The following is a 13726-nucleotide window of genomic DNA, read 5'->3' on the forward strand; positions in this document are numbered from 1 at the left end:
AAATTCAAAAAACAACAGTAATGTCAACATTGCTCGTGAAATATTGACAGCAATTATAAATGGGGAAAACTGGGAAAATCTCGTAAAAATAGCAATTAATAGATTCATAGACACCATAATGGGTATTATTAAGGATGGAGGCTTAAATGATATATTGAAATCACTTGTCACGGCGAATAATGGATAAGAATAACCTTAACATATTACAATGGAATGCTCGAAGCTTACATTTTAAGAAACCTGATTTAGAAATATATTTACAGAGGCAACATATTAAAATTGCCCTTATATCAGAAACTTGGTTACAATTTCCTTACATTTTGACATTTAAAGACTATACAACATATAGACGAGACAGAGCCGATGGCTATGGAGGAGTTGCAATCTTAATCCATAAAAGTTTACAGTCGATTGAACGAACCCTAGATATCATCGGATCCTGTGAATTAGAATTATGCAGTGTTAACTTACTCAATGCTTGAAATCTGAAATCCGTCAACGTGATATATTGTCCTAGTAATATAAATGTTACAATTCAAACATGGAGGAAAGTTTTTGATCAGATGGGATCAGGTGCCCTAGTAGGCGGTGATTTCAATGCCCACAATCCACTATGGGATAGAGCTATACGAGATACGAAGGGAGATCTCATTGCAGAAGCCTGCCAAGATTCAAACTTTGTTACTGTCAATAACGGAGATATAACAAGATTAGGACATCCCGGACAAAGGAGTTCGAGCCCGGATATTACACTGGTATCTTCAGAGCTCCTACTGACTTGTAACTGGAGGGTAGATTCAGATACGATGGGTAGTGATCATTTACCAATCATTATCACTTTATAAGAAAATTGTTGTAACCGTGAACCAATTTTCTAAAGCCTAAATTTAGTTGTTTTGTCAGATAACGCCAGGCGCGGTGGTGAAAACTCCGTTTTAAAATCACTGTGGCAGTTTAATATAAAAATTCAAAGTACCCAACCTTTTGCAAGAAATGTGAACTATAGATACATAAAATAATAGGAATAATAACATAACGATTTTTGTATAAATTATGTAAAGTACAAAATAAACAATACCTATCTACATTGTCGATCTTTAGATCTTTAAAAAGAACGTCTGCATTGGTGACTAATTATTATCTATGCAGTGGCGGATCCAGGGGGGGGGGTCACGGTGGTCATGACCCCCCCCCTGGGCCCCAGCCCAGGGGGGGTCATGACTACCTAGGTCCTGGGCCCATCCAGGACCTAGGTGGACCACTAATTAAAATTGTTAAACATAATGTTTTTATATATTTTTTGTCACAATATAAATTTTATTTAAGTACTTTCAATATTTAATTAATTTAATATAATACTTTGTTTGACGGCAAACGCATTATTCGGGAACTAACGCATCGAAAATTCGAATGTTACCGCGTCACCGTGCACCGCCACCGGCGCGCGCTTCCGCCGCCACCTTTCATATTATTATGACACATTTCGTGTAACCACGTGTGACGCTTACGCGCGCTTTGTTTCGACTAACGTCTAGCGTCTAGCAAAACCTAACCTCAATCGGAAAGACTAAACTTTATTAATAAAGTGTTTACTTTTATTTGTTTACTAAGTTAAAAAAAATAAGTTCCAATATAAGTAATAGTGTTCTTAAAAATTGTTGCTGCAAATTCAATTCATTACAAGAAATGGTAAGTAATCTAATCAGTTTCTTTATTATGTCAGTGTATGTGTGTTTAAACTCAAATGTTATTTGTTAATGTTCTAAGGCTGGGGTTAGACTCGTAAGTTTTTTTTTCCTGTAAATCGCTCTTGAAGGCGAGTTTGGCCAAATTCCCAATGTAAACGACACCAAAAGTCACTTAACGTAATTTTAGTAAGTTACAGAACTTATTCTTTCGGAAGTTTTTTGACAGGTCTGGACAGGTCTAACGCGCCCGCGCGAATTACCAGCCTTCCTATACTTCCTAAAGCAATTCTTAAGGCGAGACACAACCTCGTTCATCGAGGTTTTGCCCAAGGCTAACATTTTCATTTATTTCGGCGAAATTATAATTAAATTTAAAAAAAAGAAAATTATGCCGCACGAGGGATGCAAGTTATTTATATTTTAGATTAATAAAACAATACCTTACAATTAATATATTTTACGTTCAACGATTTTAAAACTTTATAACCCGTGTATAACTATAAAGTTAGCGGACTTAGCGGTAAGTACCAGATTTTATTTTTCTAGATGATGAATTAATAACTCCGGAAGTGGACACATTTTTAATATTTGTAACAAATTTTTCAGAATCAATTAAAATGAAGGCTAAAAGTGTGGATAGATTTTTTTACTAAGATTACGAAAACGTTAGTAATTTTTTTAGAAATGTATAGTATTATTTTTAATGATGGATTTTGAATGATTTACATGAAAATGTTCCGTCTCCGATTATGTTCCCTTAATTTTGTAAAATTCCACACTGATTATTTTTTTTATACGGCAACACTTTGATATCCGGCGAATTTTTGAATTTGACGTTTAGCGTTCACTAGATTTATTGTTTGTTCTCTGCGAACTTAACCACTTAACCTTTGATTTGACTTTTTGCATGAGTAGGTGGTTTGGTATATTTATGCTTTTTGCTAAAGATGGCGGTGTTTTGACAGATGTTATGAACAGAACTCCGTACAATTTCATGCCATTTTTGTGACATTCGTGTGGAAAACGTTCTTTTTTAAATGACTTTCGGCTAGTTAATTACCGTTTTTTTGCACATATAAAATTATGTCCCGTCTTTCCGGTTTATAAAAAATGGTCTGATTTTTCGAGTTGAAATTTTAAAAAAATCACCAGGGTTTCAAAAATACGATAAAAAAAAAACGGAACGTCTTAGAATATTTGCCTAAACCGGATTTTTTTTTAAATGTGATGCATGTGGCCTATTATCGGTCCAATCCTTTCTAATCCTAATGTTTCTGTTTTTAACATTTACGTATTTGAAATTTTGAATACGAAGCCGGTTGCCGTCAGCAGATGTCAGGTAGGTAGCTGTCATTCGGATAAAACGAAATTAATTGTCGCCTTTGACGGAACAAAAGCGCATAGATAATTGTTTAATTAAAGCCAAAATCTATTTCAACACTTTATTTGGGCCTTTTTGTCTTTCTTAACAAAGAAATAACGGTCAACAAGCTGTTATTATTTGTCTATTTTGTCGTGACAAGCAAAGTGTTACAATAATAATGTCGAGTCAAATTCTGCAAATGCAGAATGCTACGGATATGGTTGGCGAGTGGAAACGTTTTAAGCAATCATTTCTTTGGTAATTATTTACCTACGACTACCGTTTGAGAAAATATTCCGTACATGTTAGGTTAGGTTGGATTAGGTAGAATTAAATCACAAACCAGTCTATACAAACCTAGCGTAGCCCACAAACTACTTGAAAACTGGGATATAACTCTAAAGGGGACGCGAGCAGGCGTTATTAAAGGGGCAATTTTTTGTAGTAGTAAAAACGGTAGTCGTAGGTAAATATTTACTCTTTTATATATGATGGCGAATAACTACAACGAGGAAAAGGAAATTCAAAAAGTTGCAAGATTCCTACTATGTTGAAGACACACCTGACACCATGTTATATTGTGGTGAAATAAGAACACGATTAATAATTGTAATCTGTACTGTATTGGTTGACAATTGACATTACACGAGCCTACGCCGCCCGGGCTTGCGGAGCAAAAGACAATCTTAATGATATACCTAGTGTTACCATATCCAACAATACCTACTTTTTACTTGTATATATTATTATCAAAATTAAATTATAACTTCTTGTAACTGTAACTGACCGGACCTAAGTCCTCCATCACAACACAAGCAAGCATTTTCGGCTTTCTGTGGTGGTGGTAGGAGTTATTGTTGGGTTATTCGTAACCCGGGAATGTTTGTCTTTCTTTAAAAAAAAAAAACTTGACCACGACTACGTGACCCCCCCCTGGCGCCAAAGCTGGATCCGCCCTTGTATCTATGTGACTTTACCTGAGGTGGTATTCCTTGAAATGCCGCTTCCATGGCGGCGGGGCACTTGAAGATGTGTCTGCAAACGCCAGGCTGAATAGTTACAGCCATCACACACAGGTCTCCTGCAACATACAACCAGAACGAAGTGAGAGAAAGGAGAAGAACCCGCAACCTCTGTATTAAGTCATTATTAAATCCGCAGAAGAGAATTAGAATTTTCCTTTGGACAATTATCATCAATCTTTAAATGTAACCATAAACAACACTTTAAGTGAAAATCATAAAATTAAATGATAGTCTCATAACTTCGATAAAGCCACAGAAATTCGTCCAGAATACTTCCTACTTTAGGTTGATTGGTTATATCTGAATGATGACAAAATAAATGACAATATAAAACTAGCTATTATAAGTCATGGACGTTACGTTACGTCACAAAATATATCAACTTTTTCTAAATGGTTCGGTAATGATCTTGTTATCTAAGTTTAAAAAAAAGATTGCTCATTATAAATTAAAAAAACGAGAACATTTATGATTATATTGAATTTCGCAAGTTGCGTAGCAATGCGCTGTAACTTCAGATAAATATTCTATGAAATGTAATGTTAAATCTTTGTTGAATAATTCTTCTTCATTAGAAAGCAACTATTCTAGTTTTACGAACTGTGGTGGAATCACTTGTACCTAATCTGAAGATACTGTCAATTGTAACGGGATTATTAAATAAATGCACAATTGTAATAACACAATTAGTCTATAAGTTGTATGACACGTATTTATAGCAGCAACCACTATATATGGGCTCACTGAGGAAACAGGTGACCATAAATAAACCATTCACTAGATCGATATCTTCTTGTATGGAAACAGTTTGTGCACTACTTAACCACGGATATAGCCGATGGAGCGATGATGATAGACAAGGTAGAGAAACTCAAGGTCATTAATGTGCGACCATAGACAATACAATTCTTTAGCCCAAAAAACTATTTGAAAAATAAAGATGTCCTTGAAGCAAAAACAAAACAAAATGTTTCCTGAGGGCAAAGTTCGCCTGACAAAGCATTGTCCTAAGAAAATGAACTACTTATCTACTTTATCGTTTGTTTGAATGCTTGATACAATCAGTTCATATTTTGAAAACGACATTTAAATTCCAGATTTCACGCAGGACTAACGCACAGCACAGATATCCGAAATAGGTGGGTACCTATTCGCTTATGTGAATTCATCACACAATCGGTGAAATTTAAAAATAAAACATTTAAATTCAAAGCAAATTTGAGTTGGTTGAATCAAAGTTACGCAGCATGCGGGTAGGTTAAATAAGAGGAAAATTACTATCTACATCTGATTTAGAAAAAATACGTTAAGCCGGGCAACGCCGGGGACTAGTATTAGAAAAGGTAGTAGTTTATACTAGTTATTCTGAAGTAGGCTCGTGTCAAATATGCATTAAGCCCAGGCAACGCCGGGGACTAGTATTAGAGAAGGTAGTAGTTTATACTAGTTATTCTGAAGTAGGCTCGTGTCGAATATGCATTAAGCCCAGGCAACGCCGGGGACTAGTATTAGAGAAGGTAGTAGTTTATACTAGTTATTCTGAAGTAGGCTCGTGTCAAATATGCATTAAGCCCGTGCAACGCCGGGGACTAGTATTAGAGAAGGTAGTAGTTTATACTAGTTATTCTGAAGTAGGCTCGTGTCAAATATGCATTAAGCCCGTGCAACGCCGGGGACTAGTATTAGAGAAGGTAGTAGTTTATACTAGTTATTCTGAAGTAGGCTCGTGTCAAATATGCATTAAGCCCGTGCAACGCCGGGGACTAGTATTAGAGAAGGTAGTAGTTTATACTAGTTATTCTGAAGTAGGCTCGTGTCGAATATGCATTAAGCCCAGGCAACGCCGGGGACTAGTATTAGAGAAGGTAGTAGTTTATACTAGTTATTCTGAAGTAGGCTCGTGTCAAATATGCATTAAGCCCGTGCAACGCCGGGGACTAGTATTAGAGAAGGTAGTAGTTTATACTAGTTATTCTGAAGTAGGCTCGTGTCAAATATGCATTAAGCCCGTGCAACGCCGGGGACTAGTATTAGAGAAGGTAGTAGTCTATACTAGTTATTCTGAAGTAGGCTCGTGTCAAATATGCATTAAGCCCGTGCAACGCCGGGGACTAGTATTAGAGAAGGTAGTAGTTTATACTAGTTATTCTTAAGTAGGCTTGTGTCAAATATGCATTAAGCTCGGGCAACGCCGGGGACTAGTATTAGAAGAGGTAGTATTTTATACTAGTTATTCTTAAGTAGGCTCGTGTCAAATATGCATTAAGCCCAGGCAACGCCGGGGACTAGTATTAGAAGAGGTAGTATTTTATACTAGTTATTCTTAAGTAGGCTCGTGTCAAATATGCATTAAGCCCAGGCAACGCCGGGGACTAGTATTAGAAGAGGTAGTATATTATACTAGTTATTCTTAAGTAGGCTCGTGTCAAATATGCATTAAGCCCGGGCAACGCCGGGGACTAGTATTAGAAGAGGTAGTATTTTATACTAGTTATTCTGAAGTAGGCTCGGAACTGGTACTGCCCCAAGCACTCTGCATTATGGGAGTTATTGAGTCATTACATGGGCAAACTGCCTCTCACTATTATTACGGACTGCACCTCGCGGGAAGAAAATTACAGAAACCGACTACGCCTTGCGAGGATCAAAGAATTTAGTTAAATATTAATGTGTATCAACAGTCATTAGATTGCACCTCACGAAGGAAACGGACAGCGTCTTGCTAGGATTAAAAAAAATATATTTTGTTCCATTGTTTTTGCATATGAAAAAGTCGAGTTCGTTTTTCAAAACCAAATTATTTTTTGAAAAACACAAAGTGTTATATCATTTACGTTTATTGGTATTTTATGCGGAAACTTCATTGGTTCATGCAACCATGTTACGTGTATAGAGTTTCGTGTTTCGAGAAAAAAGATGATTCAAATAATGTTAGCGGTTGGGACTCTTGTGCGGTATTAAAAAAATATTCAGGTCACTAATTACGCATTAGATTTATTTTTAAATGGAATTTTTCTCACATACCTAGAGTGAACTTAAATATTACTTTAACTGAGCTCCTACAAGACAAAATCTTGGATGCGTTAATTACCTATCCAAATGACGGAATTTAGTAAAAAATATATCTTTTAATAAGTGCCAGTAAATGTATTGTATAATGATTTAAGTACATATTTGTGCGGAATGGGTTTTTTGTAAAATGTTATATTAAACTTCTGATGAAGCAACTTGAAATAAAATAAATCAGTTTAATTAATCAAACTGCATTTGAATGTAGCCATAACAAGAACGGGTTTCAGTAAAAATGGGTATATTACAATCAACTCGATGTATGTTTTGTAATGGTATCACTTGCCAGGATTCCTACAGGGGCGCAACTTGACAGAAGTAAATGTGCTGATGGGTGGAGGGGGGAAATGGAGATCAAGTTACCAATCACGGATAAGGTCATTTAGTCTCCCACCAGAGAGATACTCAGAGTATCTACCAATAAACTCAATTAAAGAATTTGCCGAAATTGTGTATTTTGAAATAAAATGCCATAGCCATTATTGACAGACTTGTCAACTAAAGTCAGTGCATTGAAGTTTATGGTATAAGTCTTAGGACGGGTTGTTTCATAGAATTTAAACAATTCATCAAATGTCAAAGTTGTATTCCAAGCTTTTTGAATGTTTTATTCAAGTTCTGTTATTATTTCAGTTTTTTTAAACAACTGGTCAATAATGATTTAATAAGAGAACTTTAATAGAACTTTCACAGAATTTGAAAATTAACATTGAAATTTGATGACTTGTTCAAATTCTATGAAAAAACCAGTCCTTACAACAAACGTAACCTCTAGCGAAGAATATAACTTTTTCATCTTGAAATACTGTTTTTTCTGTTGGGAAATTTTCTACCCAGGATTCTTTATTTTTCTGGAAAAATTGCCTCGGGACAAATTAGTCAAAAAAGGGGCCGGGAACTTTTAAAAAAGAATTATAATAATTTATATTTTTGATAGAACCTGAAGTTTGGGAAATAAAATAAAATTCTTTCAAGAAAATAGGAACATTTAAGTTCGGAAAATGTTTCGGTAAATTTTGTAAAATGTGTAACAATTTTCCATGTTGGGAAGTTGCTATTTTCGGAAAAAAAAATATCCAGGAAATTGTTTAATCGAAAATTGGTAGGGAATTCTGTATATAAGCATATTTTGTGATTTTTGGAAATTTTACGTGTTGCAAATTTTTTATTCTTTGTGAAAAACATTCTTTCGGGAAAATAGTGAAATTTTTTCATAAAAAATCATTCCCCCGACCTGCGTCAAAAAGTGATTTTCACGCTAAATTTCACAAGAAGATTTAAGTTGTGGCATCACTAAATAAGTAACTAAGTTCAAATTTCCGAAATAATCACTATTTTTTTGTTAAAAAATCACATATTACAAAAATGAGTCCAGCGGACCACAACATATGTATTATTTAGGAAAAAGTTTAAGGTTTTCAAATGAAAATTGAAAGTCAGTTAATTATTTAGTAATGCCACAACTTAAAGCCACTTTATCTAATAATATAGTAAATATAACACATTCGGGGAAATAACCCAAAATCACTTATCTTTTTGATATTATGTGGTGTTTGGGAATTTTCCATGTTGAGAATTTAGAAAAAACAGAAATATTTTGCTCGGAAATTTGATCTAAAAAAGGGTCGGGAAATATGTGAAAAAATTTTGAACTGAGAATTTGTTAATTTTCTTTTTGACATTTTCTAATCAGGAATTCTGTTTGAAAACTTCAATGGTTCCTTTTGTAAATAATAGAGGGCGCCAATTCCGTTTACAACAATCCGAAACTGTACGGGCATTAGCGTCATAATACTAATAACAGAGGGCGCCAATTCCGTTTACAACAATCCGAAACTGTACAGGCATTAGCGTCATAATACATCAGATATATTTTCTATTTTATTAATCTCATTATCTTATTTATTTTATAAATATATTTTATTTCTTATTTTTTTGTTGAATTATATTAACAGATTATTCTCACACGAATATGAGGTTTTTTTGGTAATACATTTGTATGTAGGTATTAAAATTGAGAAAAGATGACGGTCATTTAATATGTCAATTTGTGACAGAAAAAGGAGATCTGGTTGTTCATATTAGAGGTAATCTTATTTGGTTGGTCAGAGGGAGAAAACATATGTCGGGAAAGCAGAATCTCGCTGGCAACAGTTTGTAACATTTAGTGTGTCAGCTACACTACTCGCTTCGACGCTTCAACGAAGTCCTCGACGAAGTTAGCCGAAGTTCGAAGTGCGTGCCCACACACTCGTGCAACTTCGCGAGTAACTCAGTCCAACCAGTCAGTGATTGGTTTATTTATGCCGTGACGCATCGAGTCCTTTGACTCGGGCGCATTTACCGACAACAATCGGAAGTCGGGCGAAGCGAAGCGAAGTTGCCCGAAGCGAAGCGAAGTTCGTGCCCACACTATCGTATTCGGTCAACTTCGTTCAACTTCGCGAGTAGTGTAGCTGGGCTTTTAGGATTTAGCAGATATCAATGCATGAATTTTGTATACAGACCAGTGGCGCACCACAAAAATATACATTTATAGAAGAGTTTCCAAGAAGACAAAGAGAAGAATTGTGTAATGGTATGTAATTACTTCAACTGGTGACTCTACTAGTACTGCCTCAAGCACTCACTTACATTATAAGAGTTAATGAGTAAATCATGACAAACCTTCCTCTCACAAATATTAAGGACTGCACCTCGCGGCAGGAACAGTACAGAAACGGACTACGCCTCGCGAGGATCACAGAAGTGTGTTAAATATTTAAGTGTATCACAAGTCATTAGATTGCACCTCACAAAGAAAAAACAATAGGAAACGGACAGCTTCTTGATAGGATTAAAATAATTCATCCGTGCTAATATTTTTCAACGGTCGTTTTAAATGAAAAAATTGAGATGCTTATTCAAAATCAAATTATTTATGAAAAACTTTGCGCAAAGTGGTACAGTAGAACCCCGTGAATTCGAACCCCGATAATTCTAAAAAACGCGTAATTCGAAATTTTCGCCAAAAAAATTTCGGCACAAATTTTTTTTCGTACAAAATGGTTTTTTATTTCGAAATTCGATAATTCGTAATTCGAAATTTATTTTTGTCCGCGCACGGATATTTGTTGGTGTAATTCGAAAAAAATTTGATTTTTGCGAAAATAAATCATAATATTTCGTAAATCTGAATAAGTCAGCCGTGGCGGTAAAACGCCGAAAATTGTATTTTTACATCTTCCTAATTAGTATTATTATTTTGTAAATCTGAATCGATTTACACTGGAATGTCGAGTTTGAAGGGCCAGAAAATACGTTTTATGTCGTAGTTTTACGAGTTTACACCAAATATCTGAATTTTCGCGACGAAACTCGGCCGCGTAATTTCGATTTACGCGTAAATGTATCGTATATTTACGAATTTATTTCGAATATTTGAATTTCAAATGGCCCGCCGCGACGGAAATCGGCCGCGAAATCTCAATTTACGCGGAAACGTATCGTATTTTTACTAACTTTGCTTCGAATATCAGAGTTAAAAAATACGGCGCGACGGAAAACTGCCGAAAAATTTTGATTCACGCCGAAATATGACATATTTTTACGAATTTACTTCAAATATCTGAACTTAAAAGGCCGGCCGCGACGAAAAACTGCCGATAAAATTAGATTTACGCGGAAATATATCATATTTTTACGAATTTACATCAAATATCTGGATTTTAAGAGTCGGCTGCGACGGAAATCCGCCGCGAATTCTCGATTTATGCGGAAATGTATAGCATTTTTACGAATTTATTGCGAATATCTGAATTTAAAGGGCCGGCCGCTACGGCAATTGGCCGCGAAAATAAAGAAATAATTGGTATTAATACGAATTTACTCCTAAAATACCACCCGGATTTGAAGAGGCGGCCGAGAAAATCGATTTTTGGCGAATTTTTATTTTCATAAAATTTCGAATTACGTGGGAATTCGTTAATTCGAAATTTTATTTTTGATGTCGCGTGGATTTCGAATTAACGAGGTTCTACTGTATAACTATTTATGTTTTTTTGTATTTTATGCGGAAATTTCATTGGTTCATGCAACCATGTATTATGTCTTTATTTTGATAAAATATGTGTTCGTTTTTTCCCTAATAAACTAAAATCAAAATGTCGACATTTTTCGAGAAAACTGAAAAACGATGATTACAATAATATGTTATCAGTTGGGACTATTGTGCGGTATTCAAAAAATAACGAAATATTTAGGTCACTAATTAAGTAACCAATTTTTTTGAAATTGGTTTTCTCTCATACCTACAGAGAATTTAAAATTTTTAAACAATAATTATGCATCGCATATTTCAATTCTGTAAACTTGGCCGCAACAAGATAAAATCCTGTGTGCGTGATTGTAGGAAAATGAACACAAAAATTGATTTACATTTTTCAATTGACTGTTGAATTAGGAAGTGACCATTGCAGACAACTCCACAAAATAACAAAGTTCCAGTCACCTATCATCCAATACTTCTTACATAATATTATAAATCCTACCAGATTGGATTTACGTAACAATATTTGTGAAGTAAAAAAGTAAATTGAGTTAAAAACATACACGAAAAAACTATTTTTAATTTAAAACGTATTGATTAAAAAAAATACTAAAGACTTTTTATTTAACAAACAGCATTAAATTTGTCGAAATGACAGATTTTAGTAAGAAAAATTAGCATTCAATAAATGTCAGTAAATCTATTGTTTAGTGTTGTAAGTATTTGTGTCGAATTGATTTTTTTGTAAAAAATGTATTAATAAACCTCTTTTTAAAAACTATTGACTTGAAATACAATTAATCAGTCAGATTTTTTTGTAAAAAATGTATTAATAAACCTCTTTTTAAAAACTATTGACTTGAAATACAATTAATCAGTCTAATTTATTAAACTGCATTTGAATGATCTACTTCTCCCTGGTGCAATCTGCAATCACTTATGGCATAATAGGATGGGGTGGTGCACCTGATACATTTATTAAGCCTCTACAAATAATTCAGAAACACATAATTAAAGTCATATATAACAAAAATAAAACATTTTCGACCGACCTATTATACAAGGAATCTAAATTATTTAACATTCGTAAATTATTTATATTACAAACTATGAAATATCTATTTAAAAACAAAAACAATTTCAAAATAAATGAAAACAGAATGAGCAAAAGAACAAATAATATATTTTACACCCCCCAAACCAATACTAAATTAATGCAGACGCATAGCAGTTTCATTGGTCCTCGTACATTTAACCTTCTACCACTACAAACTCAAATGATAAATAAAAAGATAGAATATATTAAAGAGGTAAAATTATGGCTGATTGACGCAGATATTGAAACGCTTTTACTTTAAATTTATTTATCCTTTCTACAACTCACTTGCTGAAACTTCATAAATTATTGTACACAATGTTTTTCTCTTTACTTTTTATAATAACTATAAACAAAAAAAAACTTTTTCTACTAATGTATATTATACTTTAGGTACTTGAAATATAGTAATCGTTTTATATTACCCACACTCAGGCAGTTAGTGCCTTAGTGGGTTTTCATTTCTTTTGTAAACTATTTGGTATTATATATTATGTTATTTTATACTATCTATTAATATGTATAATATGTGTAAAGAAATGAAAAAAAAAAAAGTAAAAAAAAAAAAAAAAAAAAAATGTTGGTACTAGGTACCCATAAATAGTAAACACATTATATTCTATTTATTGTTATCAAGTTTAATTTTCAGAACTCTATTTTAATTTGAAGTTTTTCTTTAATCTACTCAATAAACAATAGTATTATTAAATTCATTTAAAAAAATGCTTATTTATAAATGTTCTGTGTAATTATTAATCAGCGCGACAGATGTTTCGCCTTTCAAAGGCATTATCAATCAGTTTGAATATATAAAAGAAAAACTAGAAAAAAACAATTATTCAGAATTCAAATTGAAAATTTAAAGTTGGTCTGTTTATAAAGTATGAAAATATTATTATAATTCTTACCTTGCCGCTGTCCCGAAACTAAAGATGTAATTACTAACACAGTGAACGCGATTTCTGATAAGAAACTCATTTTGAAAAATACTTTGAAGTGAAGTTATTTTTAAAACCGTACTCTATAATGTACCGCACTCTACGATGTTACATCTACAATGGATGGAAACAGCCAAGCAGTCATATTTATAAAGTTTTTTATCTGTACACTCAGAGTATGAAAGAGACAACGAATTATTCTTATCGTAACGCCAGTCATTTTTTCGCAAACAGAAAGCAACTTGAAATTATTTAAGGAATTAATTTCCCTGTCTTCTTTAGGTATGCTGTCTAGAGGGACTTTTTAACGATAAAAAAATGTTTGTGGTATATGCGAGATCTGTCAACGATGATCGTTCTTGTTGGAAAATATAAACGGAAGGAAAAGTAATGAATTCAAAACAGAATTTTTAAAACAAGAACGCGACAATATAATAAATTGATTCCACATATATTTTATAACAGCATAACGGAATTAATAATATTAGTATTCGAATACGGACGGAAGGCAACAACGTTA

The 13726-nt window shown here is 33.6% G+C and overlaps 1 protein-coding gene across 1 annotated transcript in view; it reads right to left on the minus strand.

The window, feature by feature from the left end:
• LOC149414053 (serine protease snk-like) overlaps window positions 1–13335 on the minus strand; it is a 35030-nt gene extending 21695 nt beyond the window's left edge. Inside the window, exons 1-2 of the mRNA XM_089643966.1 lie at window positions 13177–13335; window positions 4029–4132 (exon numbers count right to left, since the gene is read on the minus strand). Coding sequence (XP_089500092.1) covers window positions 4029–4132; window positions 13177–13246 — 174 coding nt within the window. The 5' untranslated portion in view covers window positions 13247–13335. The remainder of the gene's footprint in view (window positions 1–4028; window positions 4133–13176) is intronic.
• Between the last annotated feature and the right edge of the window lie 391 nt (window positions 13336–13726).

The sequence above is a fragment of the Hesperophylax consimilis genome, chromosome 20, assembly GCF_061612785.1.
Source record: "Hesperophylax consimilis isolate HC1 chromosome 20, BYU_Hcon_1.0, whole genome shotgun sequence".
Taxonomy (NCBI): Eukaryota; Metazoa; Arthropoda; class Insecta; order Trichoptera; family Limnephilidae; genus Hesperophylax; species Hesperophylax consimilis.